Here is a 16152-nt window from a genome sequence, read left to right on the forward strand (position 1 = left end):
TTCAAAATCAGATTTGTGTATTAGTCAGCAAATGTAATTTTATTTAAATGTCTCTGCTACATAATAATGACAAAGAGGAACAACTAGCATTTGAGTAACATACTAGACAAATCTCACATTGCTAGGTCTCTGGGCTAAAGTCAGACACTGGAAACACACACCCATATCCCACGGAAGTTGATGTTCATTTCAAGGGTGTAACTGAGGGCAGAATTTAATGTTTGGTCATGACATGAAAAAATGACCAGAAAAGTAAAGGCCAGCATGTTTAAAAGTTTCTATGCGACTGCATGCTCAACTTGAAACTCCTTTAAAAGGGCTTGATTTTTAGAGGGCAGGTGCTCAGCTTTTGCTGAAAATCCAAGCCCTTTGAACATCTTGGGAATTAAAAAACTAAAGCACCCAAAATCACTAATTACCTTTCAAATTTTAGGCTAAAGTCTGTATAATGAAGGCATATATAGCAGTGGCACTTTGAAATCCCCACACCTTCAAAACCTCTCCAAGCTTACGTGCTACAGTGCTTTGGCACTAAATTAACCAGGGTCATCTCAGATTTTTCTGTCCGAGGAGGATGTACATTCACTAGAGCTGGTTGAGAGATATTCACTATGATTATTCAAAAACGGTGGCCTTTTCTTTGAATTCATTGTTTGTGAATAATTATTTTTGTTCTTCAAACAGCTATAGACACACTGGGACTGGTTTTGGCAAGTTTTTTTCCTGTCATTCATTCAATTATTCTCAAATACATTTTTCCATTGTTCTCCAAGCTCTAATCTTGGGTTATTCCACCCTTTTACCTTGCCCAGTTGTGGATCTCTTGAAGCTGAAACCTCACAGTGTGGAGATGAGGTAAGGCTACAATGACAGACCATGAAAAGTGTTTAATATTGCTTATTCATCCTTTTTAGTCCTCTTTGCATTTAGTTCTTACACTAATTTAATATATTCAAATTTGGGGCAGTAGCCAGAATGAGGACCATGGACAACATGCACATAGCCTCACAGTTGGTGAAAACAAACCATTTGATATTAAGTCATATACCTTTGAATCAGGTGCATGATGTAATCAAATACTGGGAATGTAATCAACTGTTCCATTAGCTGCATAGGGTGAGAGTGTTTAACTAACCCCCACAGCAGACTCATTCTACTAGATCATGTATGTGGTAGGTAGTGGGACATGGGCTGTTGGCCACAGCAGGAATCAGAACCAAAGATCAGAACTGAGTTACCTGGAGTTAGGGAAGACAAGAGCAGGGCTGGGCTACATCCAAGGCTTAGACAGGGGTAGATTAAGGCAGAAGTAGAAAGTAACACAGCTGCACTCACATACTTTGGGCAACCAGCACCCTGTTGCTGCTTATTAGAGCAGGTCTTATGATCCCCTAAGCCAATCAGGTGGTTTGGCCAAAGAGGTGGCTCAACTGGGGCCCAGCTGCACTCATTAGACTGCCTGTGGGTTAAGCTAGCAGGTAAGCAGGATAACTGTGGGTCCTTGCTCTTGATCATATGTGGTCAAATGTTTTTTGCAAGGTCTCCAGAACAGCTGTATCTATTGCACAGTGTGAGCCTACTTGAACAGATGCTAAATAAATTACATCACAGCAAGCTTTGTGAGATTCAAGAATTGCCCTGGGTGAAGGCAATACATACAGGAGAGGCTAAATAACATGCAAAAGAAACAAAATCTTGATTATATGCTTCATGAATGGCAGTTACTCAAATCTCCACCCTCTATCTGTGCTATCTCCATGACTTTGTTAGTCTCGGGCCAAAAATCTACATAAAATGCTACATGAAGATCAACAGTCTGTTAGGTACTAGGCCATTTGGGAGACAATGACTGGGGTTATTTTTAGCTATCACCATCTGAGTAACAGCTGCCATCTTTTTGAAATTACTCATGGTTAGCCACTTGAGCAAGGGGGAGGGATGCTGCTGGGGGGCTGAGGTGAGGGTGGGGAAAGAGTGAATGTTTTTTGTATGACTGCATGGAATGCATGCCACAGAGGCTGTCAGGGCAGATACAGAATGTTTAACAATGAAAAACTGTTGACTAGCAATTCATGTTAGCCTGCGGATTCACCAATACCATAGTTTTTAGATTAGTCAACATGTTAACTCAGCAGATTGCAAAAATGCTAATCAGGAAAAATCTGTCCTCCAAATGCCTGATCCAGAGGATGAGAAGCTAGATGGCACAATTCATCAGATATGAGATGACAGATTTGTTTTTAACAGACCACTTTGAATGACCAAAATTCATCATGTTCTAGGTTCCAGATAACAGATCGCACATATAATTCCTGGGAATCAGTGTCTGCGCATCTAGGATTCATTGAAATAATTCAAAGAAGAAAAGAAATACAATGAATGATGAGCAGTCAATAACCAATTCAAGAATCACCAATTCTATACTCAAATAATTCATTAAATGTTTCACTCCTACCTAGAAAACTGTAAGACAATTCAGCAATGAGAGAGCTATTCACTGTATCTCTTAATTCTAAATAAGATAAAAGGACCAAATTCTGTTCTCAGTTACAGTGCCATAAAACCAGAGTAACTCCTTTAATAGGAATAGATATAGCTGTGACCAGAATTGGACCCTTAGTCTGCAAAACAGGGGTGAAATCCTGGCTCTGTTGAAGTCAATAACAAAACTCCCATGGATTTCCATAGAGTCAGGATTTTACCCTCAAGGAATATTTTCCGTATTAAAAAGGAGTTATCTGATTTGGCTCAAGAGCTCAATGAGAAGGGTGGGAAAGTTGCTCAACCTATTTTGTGCACATGATCCTTGAAGGTTATTGTGAGAATTACCCACTCTTGTCTCATTGTTCCCATGAAAACTCAAAAGATCTAGAGCAGGTGTTCTCAGACTTCATTGCACCGAAAAGCCCTTCTGACAACAAAAAATACTACACAACCCCAGGAGGGGGGACCGAAGCCTGAGCCCGCCCGAACCCCATTGCCCTGGGGGTGGGGGCAAAGCCCAAGCCCCATCACTCTGAGAGAGGGGGCCAAAGCTGAAACTCAAGGACTTCAGCTCCAAGCAGCGACCCTATAACCTGAGCTCCACCACCTAGTAAGTCTAAGCCAGCCCTGGCTACCCCATTAAAATGGGGTCACTTTGGGGTCCTGACCCATAGTTTGAGAACCACTGATCTAGATATTGGTCTTATTTGATCAGTTTAAAGAGTTTCACTAAATTTACTCTGTGTGTTAGCGCCGCATAAATACAGCAGTGACAGATCTACTTGAAAAGCAAATAGGAAGAAAAGTAAGTGAGACAATGTTGTTTGTGCTTGGAAGAAACATTTGTGTATAAACATATAAGTTACTCATCAAAAACAGCAACCCTAGAATCTAAATGTACAGTGGTCACAACTGAAGTCAATATTGCCCCACCATAATCACAGATATCTCCTAAATTTAAAGGAAGGTGATATCAGAGTGTCATCAATATTTGGTTATAAATTACTTTTAAATAATAGTCACTATAGATTATACTTTACTGTAAGGGAAAAAGTCTATCAGTTTTCCAGGCACAACCTGCCTTTCCTAGTGATGTTAATGTGTCAGGCTGGCACCAGACTTTTTTGCAAAATTGGCCATTTCTTCTTCTGTTATTTTGTGCAAATGTAGGGTATGGTAAATGCAGTGTAGGGGCCTGGATTGCTTTGAACTAACCAGAAAAGAGAAGAGAGAAGCATCTGTGGAGGGATTTAGTGTTGACAATAGGATAAAGGTGGCTTCCGATGTCAAGCTACTGCTACCATGGATCTTTCCTTTTGCTTTTCTCAGCGTAAGCCCCGTGTTTACAAAATCAAAAGTAGGAACTTAACATAACATTTATTACTTCACTTTGTGTAAACAAGAGGAAGAGATGACAGAAAGTTCGATTCCTATTTACAGATGTGCTCAGATGTCTAGCTTTTACTGCAGCTGTAGCATATCTCAGATTTTAACTCCTTTTCCCAATACCTTTAACTGCAGACCTTTAGACAGCTCAGTGCTGCTCCAGTTCATGTAATGTTCTCAAAGTCTTTATGGCTTTGTCCTGCACTATTGAAGGCAATGGGCATTTCGGCATTGAATTCAACAGGAACAGAATTGGGCCTTCAGTCACCCCACTTTTTTAACGCTTTAGGCTTAGGGATCACCATTTCATATCCGGTGGATGTGTCCCTTGGTGGAGAAAGGAAAATTTCCTTTACCTGTATATGCCTCTTCTTTGTCACTAGATGTCAAGTGGGGATGTATGATCTTGTGGTGGAGGCACTGGACTGGAATTTGAGACTTTAGCTGTGTAAAGGCTTTTCTAGGAAAGTCACTTAGCTTACCTGCGTCTTAATTCCCAATTTTCTGCTTGTCTGTTGTATTCACAACCTATGTCTGTCTGATCTATTTAGAAAGTAGCTCTTTAGGAAAGGGAATGTCCCTTACTGTATGTGTTTGTCTGGTTCCTACCACAATGCAGCCTAAAGATAATGTCTCAATCCCTAATAAGTGAAATGTTAAAGGAATTGACTGTACAACTTTTGTACTGTAAGAAACTTGCTGTTTGTTTAGGGTAGAGTTTATTCATTACAATAATTCAATACTGTTTCACAGTTTTGGAATAAATTGTTTCTGAAGGAAAGATTCAGAGATAGGTCCATAACAGATAGTTTTCTCTCTCCAGAATAAGGGACTGTATGTTGGTGAGAATCAGGGCACAAGTCATCTTGTGATATCAGTGAGAAGCGGAGATTTTTTTTATTTTGCATAAAATGTGAAATTTTTGAAATTTGAATTTTTGGGGTTGAAAATGTGTTTGAATGATTCAGAACAAAATGAAAACATTTACATGAAGCTGTTTTTTAAAACTTAGCGCTTAAACTCTTTTCTTCTACAGCTTAGTGTCAGACCATCAGACGCTTGGACTATTAATACGAACTACAGTAAAAAGCAAATGAATAAATTGTTAATACCTCTGAAACAAAATGTTAGTAAATATGACATAAAAGTGAATTGTTAATATTAATAAGAAAACAAGTTGTAACAAAATAAGCCTTCCTGTTGTTTATTAGATGTTATAGGAATGACATGTACAGTATATAAAAATGTTAATAGCAAAAATGTTCATGTGATTGATTTTAACAAAACATTCTTCTTTGGATTAACTGCAGAAAAACAGCTTTTTACAATTTATTATGCAACAACACACTTCTCTTTTTAGGTTCCTCCGTTTAAAATCTTAGATGCTCATGTAGCTTTACTTCTTAAAATTAAAGCAATTGGAATTTTGCTGCATTCAGATGGCATGGTTGTGGTGAGGGTTGGTTAACAAAACATTTGGTTTCATTATTTCATCAGTTGTTGCAAGTTTAAAAAGCAATTTTGTTTGTGAACACTGTACTTTACAATTTGAACATTTTGCAACATAAAAAATTCATTGGACATAGGAAGTTACCTTCGTTACAACAATTTTTATTGATTTAACTGTTTCTCTTTATTAAAATATACGAGACCAAATAGAATTTTGATTTTCTTTTGTGTTTATGAAAATAATTTAACATGTTCTTTAAAAAGTTAAGATTCAATGTAAAGTTCATTCTCCTGAACAAACTGTACAAGTCACATTTAATATATGGTGCACTTTAGAAGGCAAGGGTTTGTTTAGATAAAGTGCATCTCTATAATTGTAATGGGAAATGTGTTTTTCATTTGATAAACTTGTATGTTTTCAGTTTACATCATACAGTTTATATGTTGGATAAATCTATTACCAATATCTAATCAGGATAAACGAAAAAAAAATCTATATTTCCTATACATTACACATTTGACATAATGGTTTTACACTACAATGTAAAATACATTAGAAAAATCAAACTTATTACCAGGGAATATTATATACAATTATCAGTATTGAAAATGTTTCTCTGGTTAAAATGTCTATAATTTAATTCCTCATGAGTGTCTTATTTTGAAATATCAATTTGATTTAAACTGAATATTCTTCTATTATTTTCCATATCATTTTCTTTCATACGCATCAAGTGTGTTTTCACTATTGTAACACACTCAAGGTCTTAGACCACTGCCAGATCATCTTATGTATCAAGTATTTAAAACACCATTGGGTAGCTTTCACAGAATGGATCAAACCTCCAGAAATAAAATATAAAGCATTGTTCCTCTGATTGTCTCTTTCAAAGGAAATACCTTTCCTTTTTATGTTGGCACATATCACGAGAACTCTTGAGATGATTCCTAGGAAGTGATCATTAAGATAATTTAAAAATGGGTGATGCAAATCTCTTCTTTCAAAATATAGAAGAGTCCAAAATAGCTGTGTTTTTTTGTTTTAATATTAAACACTTATAGGATTCAGTTGATGGATAACTGTATTTTCTAAGGACAAGATATAAAAAAAAATCTTTATCATACTGAGAATAATTGTATATCTTCCATAGTTGGACTCACTGGCTGCTTTTTTATAAAATGTTGTTTCAAGACCATTGGCAAGAACAGTCTGTAGGTTCTTGGATTGAATAGTTGACCCATGTCGAGTTTCCACTGCAATACAATTGCACAGTTCGTCTTTGTAACCCAAGTTCCCTGCAGCATTTGCAGAATCTTGCATATGTGTTGATGTTGTAGTTATAAATGCTAGCAGAAGGGCATTTTCCATCACATGAAACAATGTTTACCTGTTAATGAACATTTTAAAAGATCATTGCATTTAAACAATTAAAAAACTTGAGTGTGGGATTTTTCAAAGAGGCCTTAAAGGAGTTAGACGCCCAATTCTCACATGGAAGCTGGGCGGCAAACTACCTTACACCCCTTTCAAAATCTCAGCCTAAGTGAATAATAAAATGACTCAGCTAGGCCTACATTTTGAGGACCTCACTGAGGTCAAAGGGCATTTTTCCACTGATTTCAATAAGACCAAGATTTGGCCACTAAGCGACATACTCAGCTCCAACAAAAGGATTTCTGAGATTTAACTGTAAAGAATTCGTAATGGTACTTTGGCTAATACGCAACACTCGGTGTCACTGGCTGGCTGTAGTCCATGATGAGGCCTTTGCAATTTCTTTGCTACATCAGGGAGGAATGTTCGGGCACAGAAACACTCCCTAGGAAAACTGAAGAATTTTACACCAATAATACGGTAACAGTCACTTACGGTAACTTCACTTGGTAGCTCCTTTATGTTCACGGGCTATCCCTTCCATTCAGAACACTTCTTAACCTTACGGATGGGCTTCTCTAACTGCTCAACCATTAACTCAGGAGGGGGAAAGTCTCAGTTGTCTCCCCATACCCTCAGAATAGTGATTGCTTCTCACACACCCTGCCTTCCTGGGTCTGCTTTCCTGCCCACTCCCCATCCCTGACACACACCTTGCTGCCATGCTGCTCAGTAAGGAACTGCTGGTCTCTCAGGGGAGCAGCAATGAAGAGTTCCACCCCAAGGGCCAATTTGGAACTATTCTTCCCATGTTCATTTACCCTTGGAACAAAACATTCAGTTTAAGATTGTCTCAGTAAGCATCATTATATTCTACGTAGTCAAACACCAGCACAGAAATTATGGACTCATTCTTCCTACAGATAGTGCCATGGGTGAGCATGATGCTTTTGAAGAATTTAAGGACACATGATCCCTATCCTGTGGCATTTACAGGTTAAATACACTGTTTACTGTCATCACTATTAAAAAAGACAGCTCTTTCCAGGGGCAAATCCTATAAGGCACTGGGTATCGCTTATAAAGTGCTAAACACCCTCAATTCCCATTGACTTCCGTGATAGACAAGTGCTCATTGCTTTGCAGGTCTGGATCTGTATTTCCTATTCTAAATGTATGGTATAACTGGTATTTGAGATACTATTACATTGTAAATATTAGTAAATGTTGACTTTTTAAAATGATGACCACTGCATGTGAGCCGCTACAGATAGATTTGTGGTACATGCCAATTTCTGCCCTGAGGCTGAATCAGAAATAGAATGCATACAACAGCAAAGTTAAACTCCCACCACACCTTTTCTCATTTCCACCTTTCCTTAGTTTCCCCCCTTCCCCTGAAACAAATTGTGATAGTTACTTACTGGTGTGTTACTTCTGCAGTCATTCTTGCGGATAGTCATCCTAACAGTCACCTTTTTACAAAATTTCCCATCTTCCCTACCTGCAAAGTATGCATTGATTGAAAAATATCAGCTCACAATTCTGAACATTTCAGAAATAGCAACGTTCCTATATGTGTTATGGGCTAAAAGGATACAAAAGAAGATAATAAATAGTACATCACAGCATATACCAAAACCTCTTTGACAAAGAGGTAATTTGTATTTAAATCCTGGCTTTTAAAATGTATAATTATTCCACGTGTCAATGACAGTGTCCACTGTCTCTTATATATTCAATTATATTTCTAGTGTATTTATTCCAGATATATAAATTTTTAAGGACAAAATCCATAAGCCATGTAAGCAGTATTGTAGCCTCTGTCATGAAAATGCGTTACCTTAATACAATGTTTTCTGAAGATAAAATGAAGTAACCATTCCTGGGAGAAGACTATTGATAGTACATTTAAATACATTTCCTGCCATAACACTATCAAACCACTGTATTTAATCAAAGTTGTAATTTTTGGTAATAAACACCTTACAACACACGGATTTGCCAACTACGTAAGGCAGGTTTGGGGGAAGGTTTGTCTATGTAAAAAGACAGAGAAACAAGCCCTAATAAAAAGAGAAAATACTTAATTCCAATTTTTATTTGTATTACCTCTTTTTTAATTTTTACAAGAAAAAAGATACAAAACATTAGATAAAACACATTCTAAAGTATCTGTTTATATATAAAATAGAACAAAGGGTTAAACATAATTAAAGGGGGAAATATTGACTATTTGAAGAAGAAAGATCATGCAGAAAGTTCAGTGGTTGCAGGAGTGAAAGAATAGTGTCTGATTGCAAAGGAAACGATCTTCTTCCTGCTGGAGAACGATCTTCTTCCTGCTGCCACATCACAAAGGAGATCTAAAAGAGAAATCAAAAGTCCATTCTATTAGTTGGACTACTGCAGTCCCATACTGCATCATACTGTAGAACGCTTAGGTCTAGATCCACAAATAGATTTTGGCACCTAACTGCCACTTTAGGTACCTAAGTCCAATGTTTAGATCCTCAGAACCCCAGCCCAGCAGTCACATAATTCTGTGGACACCTAAACTGAAAAGTCCCCTAGGCTCATAAAAATCTGCCAATGAACAAATGCTCAGCCACCTAAATCCTGACACCTGGCACTTATCTCATACCTAAACCCTGGAGAGATTCTCAAATTAGGCGTTCCCCAGGCCTAATCCAGGGGACATTCTCCGAGATCAGGCCCTACACAAAACACAACAGATGGAGGAGATAGTTGGTGCACCCCTTATAACCATTAGCCCAGTAGTGAGGGCACTCACCTTGAATGCAGGAGACCTAAGCTCAATTCCCTGTTAAACTGACTATTTTGTTATTTATACAAAATTGAATAGTTTCAACAAGAGGGACTGAGACAGCACCACCTCAGAATATCCAAAAACCCAGTGGTTAAGGCATTTGCTGGGGAGATAAGAGACATAGATTCAAATCCCTACTCCACATCAGGGAAAGGGGGGATCTGAACCCCAGTGCTCCACATCCTGGCTGAGTGCTCTAGTCACTGACTAAAGGTTCAAATGAAGGGGGAGGAATAGCTCCTTTGGGGGGTGGAGGGGACGCTTAACCACTTAATTCCAGGAGAGGGTTCATGGCTGAGAATCTTGAGCAGAAACAGTTGCCTCCCTCCAGTCTCCAATTAAGTGCATAACTCCATCTGAGAGGCAGGTCTTTGGCCCCACCCCGCTCCTTGGCATTTCCTGTGAAAAAGCTTAGGCAGCTCTCCACTCTGAGTGTTGGCTTTTGTGAATTGCATTCTTAGGCATTGATCTCTCCCCATGTATTGTATAGGTAGCCTGGGTGGCTAACTCAGGCCTATAGATTCCAGTAGGTGTCACAACACCTAAAGTTAGGTGTTACAACTCTGAGCCTAAGTCATCTTTGCGGATCATAGAATATCACAGTTGGAAGGGACCTCTGGAGATCATCTAGTCCAACCCCCTGCTCAAAGCAGGACCAATCCCCAATTTTTGCTGCAGATTCCTAACTGACTCCCTCAAGGATTGAACTCACAACCCTGGATTTAGCAGGCCAATGCTCAAACCACTGAGCTATCCCTCCCCCATCACTGAGCTATCCCTTTAGCCCTTAGGGCCTCATAATACTTTCCACCTATACATTGGTAGTACCTTTCATCCAAGAAACTCAAAGCTCTATACAAAAGGTGGATATTAATATCCCCAGGGAAACAAAGACATATTGGTTTGCCCAAAATCATATATTAAGTCATGGCAAAGACTGGATTAGCACATGAGCCCCAGTGCTCAGTTCCCTGCTCTAACCACTAGGAAATGCTGCTTCTCTAAGAAAAGCAAATGTAAGTTTTGACAAACAACTGACTCCAAGTACAGTAGAGATTTTTAGAATGTAGATTTTTTTCTAAGAGGATTATTTCCTCCCCTTACTTTTCCAATAAAAAATAGTTAGCTACTGACTATGGCAAAAGTATCAGTGAATTATATCTTGGACAGGATAAAAGCACATTGAATAGGCAAGCAATAAGCCCACTAAGTGTGTCAAACAGAGAAAAGATAAAACAACATTTTTAAAAAGAAACAACTCACCATGTTCCTTTTGTCTCCAAGGAATTGGCTCTTAGCCAACTGAATCATATCCGAAAATGGTCACTTGTAATCCTGTTTTTTGCTTCTGTTACCACACTGTAGATGATGCCTGGGGTACGGAATTCTTCAGGTACAATTATGGCTATGAGTTAACCTTGGCTGCACTGCAAGTGTGTCACTTCTCAGAAACAAGTACAGAATGCAGAGTATTTGCATGTGTGTGTTGATGATTCTTAGTAAGACTTACTGACAGACATGCATACTTTGCCTTAGAACAACTTTCATATAGATAGCATATGACATTGTAGGTAACTATATGTACTGTAATGAGATTCTTCTGTGCATTCTGTTTGGTTCAAACACGTTATATGAGTGCCTCCAATAGATACATGGGTACCGTATAACTATATACACAATAATATGTGCTGTAACATTAGTGATGGTCAAATTCTATTCTCATTTACCTGGGTGTCAATAAGGATGAATGACACAGAAATCAATGGAGTTCTTCCAGACTCTGACATTAGTGCAAATGAATGCAGAATCTGGCCTTCAGTGATGTTACAGCACATATCATTTATATAGTTACAGTCAATATCATTTGCTACATAGCAAAGTGTACTTGTGTTTTCACAAGATTAATGTAGTGAAGGTTAGCATTCATACCATGTGTTGTAAGGCAGATACTTATGATTGTTATTGTCTGTTTCCAATTATTATGGTATATATTTCCAGTATACTGTCCTAATTACAATAGACTAGAAAATAGGAACTACTTCTTGTACATATGCCACTGAATGCCTCATAATCTTCTAAAGAATTATTTGAACAGTAAGCTTTAATGAGCAAAGCAATTAGTCTCTACGTTCTACAGCACTATAAACATAAAGCGATTAGCCAACTTTCTAAACGTAGCAAATACACATGCAGTAAACTAAATACTATGCAAATGCTTACTACCAACAGTACATTGTTGGCTAACAACAATGCACTGCCCTTACAGTGCAAAATGGAAAAAAAAAAAACATACGTGAGCTGTTCTGAACAATGAGAAGTTAATACTACAATGCAGCTTTCAAACATGATTTGATGACATGAGGCCTGATGCTTTATCAGGGAGTACATTGTTGGAAATCAACAATGGTGCCGGTTGACTTGTTCCTACTGATTTCCAAGAGAATGTACCTGAGTTACAGTGAGCGCTAGCTGTAGGTGTGACTGGGCTAACGGGAAATGGGATCAACAATGACATTCTGGAACCTGGTAAGAATATTACATTTTGAACATATTACACATAAAACAAAAGGGTCCCTCTATCATTAGTCAACATTTTATGGTCAGATTCACCCATGTTTAAAAAGGGAACTTAAAAAAAGGAAAATCAGCTTAAAACTTCATTGTGTTATGATGCAGTAGTTATTAAATATAAAATATCTAGAAAATAATAGCAAGAATAAGAGGAACTCAAACAATATTGTTTAGATACTAGTGACCTATTTTGAGCCTATCCTCCCCTCACTTACACCAGTTTTACCTTAATTTTAACTCTTAATTTTAACTTCAATGAAGTTACTCCTGATTTACACTGGTGTAAGTGAGTGGTGAATCTGGCCTTTGAACTTACTGTTAGACTTAGGGCCAAGAGATGGAAGGAATGTAATTTCCCACAAGAGTTATTTTTGAAAGTTCTCAATGTTTTTGTGAAATTCCTGTAGATTTCATTTCAGGGCAATGTTTTAAACTGCAGTTTTACTGCAAAAATTAGAGAGAAAAATCATAGTGATTCATGAGGATTAAGGTATTTAAAATGAAGACAAGATGCTAGTGATCTTATTCATAAAATATCTTATGCAGTCACTATTGATCATGAAATTCTTAATGCCACAGGTTTTTTTATATTCCATCTGGGCCATCTGATTCATACAATAAATGCTGGATCTACAAGATTATACAGATATACAATCAGTTGTATTAGAAATACAAATTATAAATTTATTTGTATCCATTGAAAAATATGAATAGGTATTACACATTGCAAATGCAAATTTCAAAAGTTGTGGCAGTAATTTGCTGGTTGGATTTTGTTTTGGAAAATGATGCCCAAAAGGAATCGTCCTGTTTTGTCTAAATCCACAAAAGGTTCTAATTTTGGCCCTTCTGGAAGCATAATATCCAGTTATTTTACCAGCTGACAAGAAAGTACATGGCTTTTTTTAAGGCTTTTGAAGAGACTGTCTGTCCACTAGCTGACTTAAATGGCAGTCAGTGCCCTGAGGTATAAGGTCAGAGGAGCCAATGGCGGCTGGGAAGATTGAATGGAGTGCATAGCTATGGAAAAAATTATTTCAGAACCAGGGACAAGTGTCTGAAACAGATTTCTGGCATGCAAAGGACAGAGCCCATCAGGACAAAAGACCCCAAAATCCTTTCTCTTCTTCCCCAAGTAAACAAGAGTGTTGGCAGAGGAAACTGATCTTCCCTACTGTGATCTCCAACCACCACTACAAGAAAAAAGGTAATTCTTAAATAAAAACATGAGGAACCCTTATCCTGCCTACCCATCTTCTGTTGTAGCAGCTCTTCGGCTGGTAACCCCAGTGCAGGCAGACAGGAGGACTGGAATCCAAGGAGGGCAGCCCAGGGAGGTAATGAAGTCTCTAAGGTGCCACAAGTATTCCTTTTCTTTTTGCGAATACAGACTAACACGGCTGTTACTCTGAAAGATCTCTGTGCTTCTCTTCCATGGAGTAGGTGTGTAGCATCTTCATTTCCCCCACCACCACCCCGCTCCCACACATTGAATCCCTACTATCATCAGAACTGATTAGGCTATTATTCCACCTACTTATGCTGATGTGTGGGACTTTCATTTGTCTTCTTATATGTGGGTCTGGTAGTACCATCTACCATTGTGATTGGCTGATCCAGCCCATTAAAAGATCCTGTTTTCAGTTGCCTATAAAAGTTAAACATTTGTGCTGAATTTTGCCGTGCCAGGTTTCTGCCTCAGACTGAAGTTTTTTGGAAATTTTCAGACAAAATGTTCAGTGATTTCTGAGAATGGAGCTAAGGAAAAATACATTGTTTTGCCCATGTTACAAAGTTCTGGTGACCTTTTCTTTTAAAAGCTCTAGAGCCCCTATTCTTTAGATAAGAGGCTCAACATTTGGCAGGGTAGTGGCTGTCCCCATGAAAATCCACCCACATTTTGGCTAAATTATAAGCCTTTCAAAAACAGCAGTTCTCACTTTGTTAACACATATTTCTTAGGTTTGTGTAGCTAAATTCCCTGAGGTTTCCATCCACACTAAGCATGCTGCAGCCTGGGGCTGTGCAGAACTTTTCTTACAATTGCAGCTCTGGGCTGTTACAGGCCATGCTGGGTCTGGGTCCAGCCACCAAATCTGAGGGCAGGGAGACTCTCTCTCCTGTGCTCTCAATGACCTCCCTGCTGGGCCCAGGAAGTGTAGAGGAAGAAGCTGATTTTAATGCAGCTGGGACAAGAACAAAACCTGCAGGAGGAGGCAGGGGAAGTGGATTGGGACAAGGATCCCCTCGGGGATGGGGGTGGAAACTGGGACTGGAGGCTAGCAGGGATGGGGAGAGGGAAACTGGGGCTGGGAATTGGAATAGTAATGGATACCATGACTGGCATTTGGAGGCTGCAGTAAAGACTGGGCTTAGGAGGGTAGAATAGAACTGAGATCCAGGGTGGAGAGACTGGATCTGGCAGGGCCAGGAAACTGGGACTAGGAACTGGGGAGGGACTAGGGGACAGGGAAACTGGGAACCAGTGGGAGCGGGGCATGAGATCAGTTGAGTAGCCAGGGAGGATGACTGGAACTGAAAACTTTTGGCGTGTGAGAAAGGAGCTGAGGGGGGGAGTGGAGATAGATCGGACAAGGAGATAAGGTGTGGGGGGAGAACTGGATCTACCTGGGCAAAGAGACTAGGACAAGGAACTGGGGAAATGGACACTGAGATTGAATGAGGAGCCAGGGACGGATACTAGGACTGAGAGTCAGTGGTGATGGGAAATATGGGAAACAGCTGCTAGAGCTCAGGATGGGAGAGAGACAGACAGATCGGATGAGGAGTCAGGAAAGGGGTAGAGTGGAGACTAGGACTGGCTAAGATACTAGGGCAAAGATACTGCGGACGAGTAGCTGGAAATTAGAAATGGCTGGGCAAGGAGACTGAGACTGAAATGACAATCCTGAGGAGTGGAGAAAGGGACTGCCAAGGTGAGGAGAATGGGACTGGGAGGAGCAGCCTGGTGTGGGGAAAAAGACAAGACTGGGACAGGTTGGAGGGGATGGGGCAGAAGGGATCAAGCTTGGGGGAATAGTCAGAAGAGTCTGTGACCACTAGAGCACACTCCCCACTCCAGTCCTGGAAAGGAACCCAGGATTCCTGAGGCTCATCATTGTTCTACAAAGCATCCCATCCCCCTCTAGTGATGGTCCACACAGAAGATGACAATCTACTGTATCAGTTACTCCACGAGCTCAAGGGGAGAGATCTGTGGGGTGGATCTAAAGGTTCCAAGCCTGCTGATGACCCAGGTGTCTCAATATGATGCTACATGATGGAATTGCTGAAGACCCTCAGGAATCCTGGATTCCATTCTAGGCTCTGAAGGGGAGTGTGCTCTAGTGGGTGCAGACTCTTCTGCTCTGTTGCTGGAAGTACTTTTCCAAGATCTGAAGAAGAGCTCTGTGTGGTTCAAAAGCTTGTCTCTCTGACCAACAGAAATTGGTCCAATAAAACATATTAACTCACGTACCCTGTAAAGATCCTATGGTATTCTTTATAATGCTAATTTCAGTATCCTGGCTAATTATTCTTTTTCAGTTAAAATTCAACAACTTCAAAATGTTGAGAATTTACAAGTTCCATTATATCTTTAAAAAATTTCCCAACAAATTCTAGTATGGAATGAGATGCTTCGCAATAAATGTGTGGTATTACTATATTATAAAGTGCAATTCTGCATTTAAGAAAGACGACTTGAGGACTCTCAGATAATATGTTGATCTATGAGATCATGTGAGCATTGATGAGCCTATAGTGTCATTACATGGAATCATGGGAAAGCCTCTCTTTATTGCCTTAAGTCAGGGCTAGAATTAATTGTATTTAACCAATATCTTGTAAAGTACAAAATTGCCAGCAGATTTCCCTCCTCCTCCTCCTTTTAATCAACAATTTCCCTCCTTCTCAGAAAAAAAAGATCATTAGTTTCTAGTTTTTTGTTGTTGTTGTTGTTGTTTTTTAAAAAGCAAAATAAGGATAGAGGAAAAGAGACCAAGTGTTTATGTTTATATAGTAGAATCTAAAATAACCCTAAATAATATAAATCAGC

At 39.1% G+C, this 16152-nt stretch overlaps 1 protein-coding gene across 4 annotated transcripts in view; it reads right to left on the minus strand.

The window, feature by feature from the left end:
* Positions 1–5068: 5068 nt before the first annotated feature.
* OTOG (otogelin) overlaps positions 5069–16152 on the minus strand; it is a 170392-nt gene continuing 159308 nt past the window's right edge. For 2 of the 4 annotated variants that reach the window (XM_073347364.1, XM_073347366.1), the window contains 2 exons: positions 8119–8198; positions 5069–6707 (listed from right to left, as the gene is read on the minus strand). In XM_073347364.1, coding sequence (XP_073203465.1) covers positions 6507–6707; positions 8119–8198 — 281 coding nt within the window. In that variant the 3' untranslated portion in view covers positions 5069–6506. Of the gene's footprint in view, positions 6708–8118; positions 8199–8884; positions 10912–16152 lie in introns of those variants that run through there. The other 2 variants (XR_012159331.1, XM_073347365.1) reach the window with 2 other exon arrangements.

This window comes from Lepidochelys kempii, chromosome 6 (genome assembly GCF_965140265.1).
Source record: "Lepidochelys kempii isolate rLepKem1 chromosome 6, rLepKem1.hap2, whole genome shotgun sequence".
NCBI lineage: Eukaryota > Metazoa > Chordata > Testudines > Cheloniidae > Lepidochelys > Lepidochelys kempii.